General features: G+C 33.6%; 1 protein-coding gene across 1 annotated transcript in view; it reads right to left on the bottom strand.

Moving 5' to 3' along the window:
• Positions 1–2801: 2801 nt before the first annotated feature.
• The window catches only part of Bche (butyrylcholinesterase), a 55887-nt gene continuing 47295 nt past the window's right edge, over positions 2802–11393 (bottom strand). Inside the window, exon 4 of the mRNA XM_069991949.1 lies at positions 2802–6108. Coding sequence (XP_069848050.1) covers positions 5984–6108 — 125 coding nt within the window. The 3' untranslated portion in view covers positions 2802–5983. The remainder of the gene's footprint in view (positions 6109–11393) is intronic.

Raw genomic sequence — 11393 nt, 5'->3', positions numbered from 1 at the left:
ATATCAGATAAGACATGTTTGGCTGTAAATCCCTGTTTGCTTATTCAGCCATATTTTACTCATGGCCTTGATATTATGTAACTGTACAGCTCTTGGTTTATTGTCCCATGCCACTATGTAACTATCACAGGAGCAGATGGTGGCTCTGTTCTAAATATGGCCTTTTAACCAGTGACTAGAAGAATGAATGGGGAAAATAATAGTCATTGTCACATGATGTGAAAAATTTGTTCCAGTAATCCTCTGTCATGCTTTGAAATATGTATATATAATGTGTATAGTATATATTTGTTTATGAATATATGTGTATTATCTAGTTTTATAAAATTAAAAAAATAGGCCAGTCACTGGTAGCTCATGCTTATAATCCTAGTTAATCAAGAGGCTGAGATCTGAGGATTGAAGTTCAAAGCCAATCCAGACAGGAAAGTCCAGGAGATTTTTATCTCCAGTTAACTAAAAAAAAGCTAGAAGTAGAGTCATGGCTTACATGGCAATGGGCTAGCATTGAGTAAAAAATTATTAGGGACAGTGGTTAGGCCCTGAGTTCAAGCCCCCCAGGACCAGCACACACACACGCACACACACACACACACACACACACACACACACACACACACACACACACACATATTTATATGGAATTATATTTTAAAATACAGATTTTATATGCTCAGTATATATATATATATATATATATATATCAATATATACTTACATCTTCAATTTTGGTTCAATATATATTTATATCTTCAATTTTGGTTCAATAAATATATATATTTGAAGTAAGTCCTATACTACTAACAATTTCTATAGATAAACACCAAAGGAGAGAACCATTCATTGGGCTATAGAAATACGACCTCCAAATTATTTTGAAGATAGAAAGTCCCAAAGTCTCTCCTCTTATAGGTACAAAAGAGTCGTGTATGGCAGCTCTCAAAGTGAGTTTCATAAAAGCTGTGTATCCCCAAAAATTCTAACCCTGAGGAGTTTTGTGAGAGAAGAATCACCCTGCAGGCATTTTATTGGAATGAACATTCTTTGCCCTGGCAGAATGTGATGAATCAAATAGTGTTCACTAGGACCATTGAGTATAAAAGAGCTTAAATCGTTGTTCTTCTAAGTCGCAGTAAATGTAAAATATAGGATGGAATAAAAAGCAATTGAAAGAGGTCCTAAGTCAAGGTTAAAATGCTTCTTTAGAAACTGAGATACATGCATGAAATTCTGGAATTCGATAACACTGTCAAGCTATGTTCAAGGACTTGAGGAGTCAGGGACATCCAGCTTTCTCCACAGCATTCCTCAGACAGCAGTGAGATAAGCCAGTGGCCCCTCTCTGGCTCCCTCACAAGATAAACTCAGAGCAGGGCACAGCAAACATCCTGTCTTCTGGAAGTTTTATACTCAGAGGAGAGAGGAGGGTTTTGGGTTTGGTAAACTTCTCACTTAATTTTTGCATACCAAGAGACACCTTTCAGCGAGATTATTAAAACTTTTAACAATCACAATAATGTGAAAATGATAAACCGTTTGCCAAACTATTTACACATTTGGTTTGGAGACTGAAATACCACTAAAGACACTAGCTTTTGAACTTCTTATTCATTTATTTCCCTAGCCAATGATAATACTAATTTTTAAAATTATCATATTTCAATAATGTAAAACAAAGATAGTAAATTCCAAGTAAAGAAAACCAGGAGGAAGTCTTTAAAAAGCATTGGGAGAGAAGCATCTTCTAAAACTAAGGAAGTATTATTTTGTTCCTGAGGCAGTACATCAATGGTACATTCACACAGATATGGTGAAAATCAGACAACTCAAATGTTGTACATCTTGAAACTCATATCCTTTGGGGAATACTCCTTAAGAGAAGTAATGTGAAATTCCAAATACAAAATTATATGCAGTGACTTCAAAAGTGTTTTGGCAAGTGAGAATCCCTAAAGTTAAATCATACTAGCTTTCTGATGAATTTTTTCTTTGGGATAATGTTGTTTTCTAGAACCTATTCCCAGATGCCTAAGAATGTAATGAAAATTTTCATTACAGATGTAAATATAATCCTGTAAATCACCAGTAGCTCCTAGACTACTACCCAAGGATCTTTCGCTACTCATTTCCATTAAGGAGGACAAAAAGAAAAAAACAGAGAAGAAAAGGAAAAAAAAAATCTGTGTGCAAAATGAAAGAACCCATATGTTCAAAGCCAATGCAACAGGAAAACTGTATCATCATGGGAAGTTAAATTTGATACAGAAAGAAAAATATTCTGAAAACTCCAAATCATAAAATTGTCTGACATGCAAATTATCTGCCTGGAATTTAATAGATACTCAGAAATGTTCTTTAAAAGTTTGGTATTCCTAGTTACTTAGGAGGCTAAAAATCTAAGGGTTGTGGTCCAAAATTAGCCCAGGCAAAATTTCTCTGAGACTCTTGTCTGCAATTAGCCCCCTAGAAAAGCCAGAAGAGGAACTGTGATTCAAGTAGTGGAATATCAGCCTTGATCACAAAAGCTCAAGGACAGAGCTCAGGCTCGAGGTTCAAGCCCCAGGACAGGCACCAAAACTAAACAAAATAAACAAAACAATAGGTCTTCAACCCTTCAGTTCTGCTACTGTCTTCATCTGATAGTCCAGTGAATTACTATTCCTCAACAAGTGTGCTACAAGAAATTGTAGACTGACAGAATACATCTTACAGGGGGTAATACAAACGTGGTGAAATCGAACTATGGCCTAATCATTTTAAGAAACTTTAGATGTTACTGTCAAGTAAGATCCACACAAAAGTTAAAAGGCAAAAAAAGACTTTATTCGAGAGTAATGGAAGACACCCCGTGTTGGAGGGCTGGGGACCAGCAGAATCAGGGAGGACTAATAGAAGGAAGTGAGTGAGGATTCATACACAACAGTTAAACTTGGCAAAGTAAATAGAGCAGGTGGTAATGGAAACTGAGCAGAGGATGAAATTGATCTGCATACAGTACATCAAATGGATGGATGGAAATGATACAGTGAAAAGCCATGGCCTAACATGGGTATGCTACTGAACACAGTCATAAAAACTAGAGCAACCAGGGAGAGAAACAACTAAATGCCACTGGACAAAGGGTATGAAGTCATAAAGCGCTGTGTGTGGTGAGCATCTTCAAGGGAAAGAGATAAAGGAAGTGCTGTTGGCCAAAGAGCATGTTGATCCACAGGGCATATTCAGCACAGGGAGGTTTTTACCGAATTTCCAAATATTTTCTCTCTGATAAGACCATCATGAAATGAATGTCTGTTTGAACTCATGGCCTCATTTTGGTGCTCTGGTTTTTGGCTGCTAGTTGCTGCTTTGCCACTTGAAGGATGCATCTACTTCTGACTTTTTGCTGCTCAAGTGTAGATAAGAGATACATTTGTCTGTTATAGATGTAATGTTTTAAATATTTTAAAGGTGTGTTTTTAAAATAAGAGAATAAATGTGTGTGTGTGTGTGTGTGTGTGTGTGTGTGTGTGTGTGTGTGTGTGTGTGTGTGTGTGTGTGTGTGTGTGTGTGTGTGTGTGTGTGTGTGCTGGTCCTGGGGCTTGAACTCAGGGGATGAGCATCCCTGAGTTTTTTGTTTGTTGTTTTCTCCTCAAGATTAATAGGACTCTAACACTTGAGCCATAGCTTCATATCCAGCTTTTTTGATTTTTATAGTTAATTGGAAATCATAGGCTCATGGTTTTTCCTGCCATGTTTGGCTTTGATCCTCAGATCTCAACCACCTGAGTAACTTGGATTACAAATGGAGCCACCATTGCCTGGCTTTTATTATCTTTTCATGTTTAATTAGATGATTGTCATATAATCATTAATGGATGTTCCCTTTCTTGTTCTCTGATTTTTTTCCCTTGATGGAGCCATTTTGTGAATTTCTTCCTGTAGACCCATTATGATAAGTAATGGATTGTTTTATATGAATGGGAAACTGTATTTGGTATACATCTCTTTTGTTGGTTGTGGGGCTTAAATATGTGTACATTTTTAAATCTGTTCTTTATTCTTTGAAAGACTGAAGAATAATAAATAACCCTTCAGGTTTACATTTACACTAAGAACATTAATCAAAAATTTGAATTTCTTGTTTGCCTTGAACAACTACTTTTCCAAACAAACTTTTTAAAGTGAAAAATTCTTTTGAGCCCAGCTACCAGTGCCACAAGGAATTTTAATAATTATTGAGTTTATGACTCTTTTTTTCTTTTTCTTTTGCAAGATACATAAGATTTCATTTGCTAGAACACTCTGTGAAATTATGTTCTGATTTATCCATGAAATTGAGTTTCAGACTGACCTGGAATTAATTGTTTTACTTTTAAAATTAGACACTTCATCCTGATAATAGTCAGCAGTGAATTTTTGGACATTTGAAGCTAAACATAAAAGAATTGTAAATTCAAATATCAAACAATTGAAAAATATTTTTTCAATATATACATAATTGATATAGTTAATATTCTAACTTTGGTTGAATTTACTATACCTGCTTTGGTATGATAATAACTAGTATATGTCTGAATCACTTTCAAACATTTTCTGAAAAGTTCACCAAAACTAGGTGATAGCTCCCATCACTCCTTACTTGCAGTTAGTAAATAGTTGTCCACACAGTAAGAACTAGGAGAAATTTTCTGCCATTTTTGAAGTTTTCATAGGTATACATTTTTAATATTCAACTTGAATCAAATCTCCTTTTTATCTATCTCCTAAACAAAGTGATGAGAATTCAGAGGGCTTGGGTGTCCTTGAATTAGAATTTTTCATCAAAACCGCCCTTCAATGACCATAATTCAGAGTCCCTCAGAGTTCATAGTACTTGAGAGATACAGGTAAAAAAGCCTGTTTGAATTGGATAATTACAGTGTTGATATGTGATACTGAGTGGCCATTTTTGCCTTGTAGATCCTCAGTGCAGAAAGAAACAACCAGACAAACACAGGTGATTTGTCAAGATTTCCCGACTGTCCTACAGTCTTGATATCAAAAGATCCTGCAGGTTTCTAGTGTGCATCTCTGAATCCTCTGGTGTGTTACTGTGTGTGTGTGTGTGTGTGTGTGTGTGTGTGTGTGTGTGTGTGTGTGTGTGTTGTTGTTGTTGTTCATTTGTTTGTTGTTTTAACATAGAATCTTCTGATTCATAAAACAAGAGTATGCCTGTTCAGCATATCAAAGAGCTGTGTTTTACAAATCTGTTTTGCAAGACTGATAAATAGGAAAACTTAACTGATGTAGATAGGTTAGAACACCAGTAACTTCCTTCAGATAACAGGTTTTATTCATATGCATCAATATTATGAATCACTTTTGCCCATCTTGAAAAACCAGTTCATTAGTTCTTGATTTGACTTGATCAAGATATTCTTTGATTATGTGAATAGCAACATTTTGGCCCCATTGCAACCGATTTTCATGAGTCTGAGACTCTTATTTAAACATTCTCTCTTGCTTTTACATGTAAAAACCAAATAGAGGCCAATTATGATTTTGTTCTTGCTTTAATATTATATTGACATTCAAATTATAAATTGATTTGAAGAAATTATCTGCAAATTCTAATGTCCAGTGTTTCAAAAATTAGTTGATAGTAAAAAGATAACTTATATAAATAGTAATAAAAATATGTATGTGACTATAATCAGAATCCATATACTATAAGAAATCTATTATAAAGTTATTTAGGAAAGAAATTGAAGCAAGACACGCATGTCTATATGTATATAATTAAGTTTCAAATGTTATACTGTGTAATTTGAATAAGCATCTTTCAGTGGTTTTGGTTTTGAATTGCTGGGCAAAATAGCAATGGATGTCAAGAATGGTTATAATTCTTCTGGTGTTTTGTTTCACTCCTATAATAGCTTTCTTCAGAGATGTGTATAAAGCTGTTGATATTTTTCCCTTCATCTAAAGGAAAATGAACTATCCATAAGGCCAACTCCACTAATTAGAGACCCACACAGCTCTCTTTCTTGCTGGTGTAATCATTAAATTGATTTTTCCAGTGCCTCATGTAATTGTTCCAGCGGTGAAACCCTGCCTTCCACTCTTGTTCTGCTTCATCAATATTTCCTGTAAAACATGGGAGAAATTGCATTAATATAAATTTTAATCTGTTTACATTAAATGAAAAATAATGGTTGTTATTTTCTCTTTGTACACTGCACAGAAATATTTTTATTTTTACTTATGTATTGTCAAGTTCTGTGTATACTGCACAGAAATATTTTTATTCTTACTTATGTATTGTCAAGTTCTGTTTCTACTTGAACCAATACCTAGAGTAGTTGAAATATAGATAAAATGTTTAAATATATAAAAAGAGGCTGGGTACTGGTGGTTCATTCCTGTAATTCTAGCTACTCAGGAGGCTGAGATCTGAGGATCACAGCTCAAAGCCAGCCTGGGAAGGAAACTCTGTGAGACTCTTATTTACAATAAACCACTCAGAAAACTGCAAGTAGCTCTGTGCTCAAGTGGTAGAGCATTTGCCTTTAGCTGAAGAGCTCAAGGAGGAGCACCCAGGCCCAGAGTTCAAGTTCTACAACCAATAAAAGAATAAAAATCAATCAATAAAGATAAAAATACATAAAATGAAAATATGAATTTGCATGTTCTATTTTGCCAGATTCTGTTATGTACATTTTTAATCCCAAATAAATACATTTTACTTTAATTCTCTGCAATATAAAAATCTTCTATATTGTACACCCATGTAGTATATGTAATCCATACCTTTATAGAGATAATTACATAGACTATTATTTTGTATGACATTCATATGTGAACAGTTATTAATGCATAAGATAAGCTTGTAATTATAATTTCATGTGGATTTTATACTCATTACAATGTATTTTAATTCCAAACTAGGTTTAGTTTTTTCAGCTGCCTATCATATAAAAATAGTTCAATAACTTCTGTATAAAATAGATAATTGAGTCTTTGCTTTCAAATAGCTTTTCAGGACTATGAATGTGTCAAGTGAAATGGGAATTTCAACAAAAATGATGCGAGACAGTAAACTCTTGTAAAAATCTATGTGATTTATTTTAAAGGATATTAAATTAGCCAGGCACTTATGGCTCAACCCTATAATCCTTGCTACTCTAGAGGCTGAGATCTGTGGATAATGATTTGAAGCAAGCAGACAGAAAAGTCACAGAGAACCTGTCTCCAATTAATCTGCAAAAGGCAAGAGCTGGTACCATGTGTGAAATGGTAAATTGTCAGTCTTGAGCAGCAACGCCAAATGAAAGAATGAAGCTCTGAGTTTATGCCCCAGTGCTAACACAAAAATATGATGTATTGATTTAATGATAATGCTACAGTGAGGAGCAAAACTCTAAAATTCAGACCATAGACTTTGTGCTTCTCTTATTTTTTTTCTTAAAGTTTGAGGATGATGACCTATATTTATTAAATTAAAATAAAATTGAAGGAATTCCAGGATGTGTTAAAATGGGGCTGAAAATCACTTAAGATATATTTCAAAGTTAGAGATCTAGTAAATGAAAATAAAATTATATTGGAGTAGACAATTTAGTGACTTGTTTTAAACTTTATATGAAATGAAAGTATCTAAAACATCTATATACCACTTAAAATGCCCATGGTATTTTATTAAGATAGATTTAAATTCAAAAATGCTTATGAAACTTAGATATTAGACAAATATTCTGGAATATATATATATATATATATATAAAGTCCCAATATTAAATACAATTGGCCTTTAAAAGGTTAATGGCTATATATTTTTGCAAATAATAGAATTTTATTCTGAAGGGTCACAAATATTAAATGTGAAAGCATATGTTAAATAGAACACCAAATGATTCTCTTTTATACTCTTTTTAATGATAATTAAATGTTTTAAATGTTACATAAAATAAGAACTTTAAAGTTCAAAAAAAGAATAAAATTTGGGATGTGCTGAATAAATTATTAGCAATTTAGCATTTAGAACAGGAGTGGAGAACCCTTTTCCTGTCAAAGGCCACTTGGTTATTATAACATCACTCATGAATCATTGGGAAGATGAGTTTTAAACTCATAGAAAAGGCTGAGCCCTCACTTCCTTTTCTGTGCATGGAATGCTACCAAGTCTATTTACAAAATGTAAATTCATTCCTTACATGTCCTGATCAGATACTTACACAATTTGGTGATTTGCAATATTTTCCAGTGCATACTGTGTCTGTTAACATGGATTCCTTCCTTTCCTTTCCCTTCCTTCCTTCCTTTCCTTTCCTTTCCTTTCCTCCCTTCCTCCCTCCCTCCCTCCCTCCCTCCCTCCCTTCTTCCTTTCTATCTATCTATCTATCTATCTATCTATCTTTCTTTCTTTCTTTCTTTCTTTCTTTCTTTCTTTCTTTGTTTCTTTCTCTTTTCTTTCTTTCCTTCCTTCCTTCCTTTCTCTTTCTTTCTTTCTTTCTTTCTTTCTTTCTTTCTTTCTTTCTTTCTTTCTTTCTTTCTTTCTTTCTTTCCTTCCTTCTTTCCTTCTCCCTTCCTTTCCTCATAGTTGGTATTGATAGAGACCATGAAATATGAAGTATGCAGTTATTTTCTAACAAAATCTAGGGGGAAAATATGGAACTAAGATTACTTTTTGTTCTTCCTGTTCTTCTCTTCCTCTTTGGTGTTAATGCCTTACTTGCTCTACATTGGCCAGCGCTAAGATGATAACAATACACCTTAAGACCATGTTTCTCTCTTCATCGGCAATAAGCTCATAAATCCATGGAATTTTGCAGGCCCTAGTTCCAGATACAAACTAATTTATTTAAATTTGTGTCATATATTAGAGTAAACAATAGTTTTGACTTTTACTTGATTTATTACAACCCAATTGGTGACGGGAGTGTAATTCAGTGGGGAAATTTCGGCATTTTCTCAAAATAATAATTATTAAGCACATTAAAATATTTCTATGAAGCTAGGCACTGATGGCTCATGCCTGGAATTTCAGCTATTCAGTAGGCTGAGATCTGAGTATTGCATGTTGAAGCCAGCCTGGGCAGGAAAACCCATGTCATACTTATCTCCAAGTAACTACCAAAAATAAAAGAAGAAGAAAAAGCCAAAGTGGAGCTGTGTCTCAAGTAATAGAGCACTAGCCTTGCATACAGCCATTCAAGGAAAGAAGCAGACCGGAGTTCAAATCCCAAGACAAGCATTAAAAATATACATTAATATCATCACCAAGAAAGAATAATCCATTCTGAAAATATCCCTCCTCATAACTAATTGTCCAGAGCCTACAGAGTCTTCTAATAAGAACGATTTAATCATATTCCATAAGTCTGAGACTCTTTCTGAGGGAGAGAAAATTAATGAAAGAATTACTTGAATGTTTTCAAAGAAAAAAAATCCAAAGGAATACAGAAAAAAGAAAGGAGAGGCTTAGAACAAAATTTAAAATAAAATATTGATCAATATCTTTAAATACTTTAAATTCTTTAAATTCATTATGTTAAATACTTCTAAGTTAACCTTTGACTGTCTCTTCATTTTTTAAGGAAAAATGATAATATTTTAAAAGTTACTATTTTGTATTTTTATTGTTCTTTCAGTAAAATACTTTGTGTTTTACACACTGTGGTAAATATGACAATAATATGGTATGATTTGATCAGTCTTTAAAAAGAAGCAAAAAACCAATTGATTGGCCTCAAGATTTTAGTTACATATAAAAAATATCCTCTTCATTCATTCTAGTCATCTTTATCATTATACACCAGAAAATAAATTTTTCACATTAAGGATATTAAAATGGAACAATGTCCATTGTTCACAATTTGTGCATTTAAATAACATTTGTCAAAATAGTGTAACAGAAAACAGAATGTGAAAGAATGGAGGCAAATATCTATCCCAAATTTAAAGAAAAACAGATAGGTTTGGCAATATGAACAAAAAGAAAAGAATTAATCATTGTCAAAAACAAAGTAAGTATTTTAATTGAAAAAAATGAGTTCTAAATAATAATTTCAATTTTATAAAACTGGCAATTTCATGTAGTCTAAAGATCACATTGAGACACATGAAGTAAAATTAAAAGCTGAATATCCAAGATATAATAAAAGAAAAATTGTTATAGGATTTAATTCATCTGTTTGGTTTTTTTTGTTGTTGGTCCTGGTGCCTGAACTCTAGGCCTGGGTGATATCCCTCAGCTCTTCAGCTCAAGGCTAGTGCCCTACCATGTGAGCCATAGCATAACTTTGGCTTTTTCTGCTTATGTGGTACTGTGGAATCAAACCCAGGGCCTCATGCATGCAAGGCAAGCACTCTACCACTGAGCCACCTTCCTAGCCATTTCTTGTTTCTTGAATAATTTGTGCTATGAGACAAATTTAATATGAAATACTGTCATACAAAGAAACAAGAAAAAGTCATATATGTTCATATATACATATATAGTAGATATATCTACATAATATATGCCATATACATATATATATATATATACCATAATTAAATAAAATTAATCAGGAGAAGCTGAGAGGCTAGCATGTCTTCCTGTAAACTAATGAAAATGTGGAGGCTTAGATGAGTGACATTATCTCACATATGAAATCATTAAGTGGGTGCTACTGAGGGTTATTTTCCATCTCTAGGGAGACAAGGTAGAAAAATTGTCCTATTCAAAGAAACCTAATACATTCCTGAATCAGTAACCAGAACATGCCAGACTTCCATTTAAAATGACTAAATGGCTTTGCTTTAGATAGAATGTAAATGCCTTAGCATGACACACAGACACTACAGCATTGATCTCTGCTTATTTGGCTCTCTCTCCTTGACATTCATATTAAGATTCAGGTCCTGTTATCTTCCCTTAAAAGCCTCCTGTGTTCCTGGGCCCTGTGTCCTCTACCTCAGGAGGCAGAGACAGCTGTCATTTCCGTCCATGCAGCTCCTTACAGCTGCTGGCACGGGTTTCCAACATAGTGAGAGAGCAGCAGCGCTGAAGTGTCATCACCATAATAGATGAGAAAAGACAAGTCACCTTTCTACCAGGAATCATGCTATCTGTGGGAAAAAATGTCCTCAAAACTGCTCATGGAAGACAATTCAACGTAATCACTACACAGGTGGAGTTGCTTAGTAATTATCTTCTCCTTTACACGTATGTAATATTTTCATGGCTTATTTAAGAATTTTTCTACTTAAATTAATAAATAATCTAAATTGCTTGTGTTAGACAAATCTTAAGATTATGTCAATTAATAATATTAAATATTTAATAAAATAATTAATTATAATAAATACGAAATGGTATGCCTTCCACCAGTCGTCATCTCCTTACACTAGAAAATCTTCTAGGAAGGACTTGGTAAAAATGTCAAGTG

Source organism: Dipodomys merriami, unplaced genomic scaffold (assembly GCF_024711535.1).
Source record: "Dipodomys merriami isolate MVZ:Mamm:240054 unplaced genomic scaffold, mDipMer1.0.p SCAF_40, whole genome shotgun sequence".
NCBI lineage: Eukaryota > Metazoa > Chordata > Mammalia > Rodentia > Heteromyidae > Dipodomys > Dipodomys merriami.
Note: the sequence above shows the minus strand (reverse complement) of the source record. Positions and strands in the feature narration are given on the sequence as shown.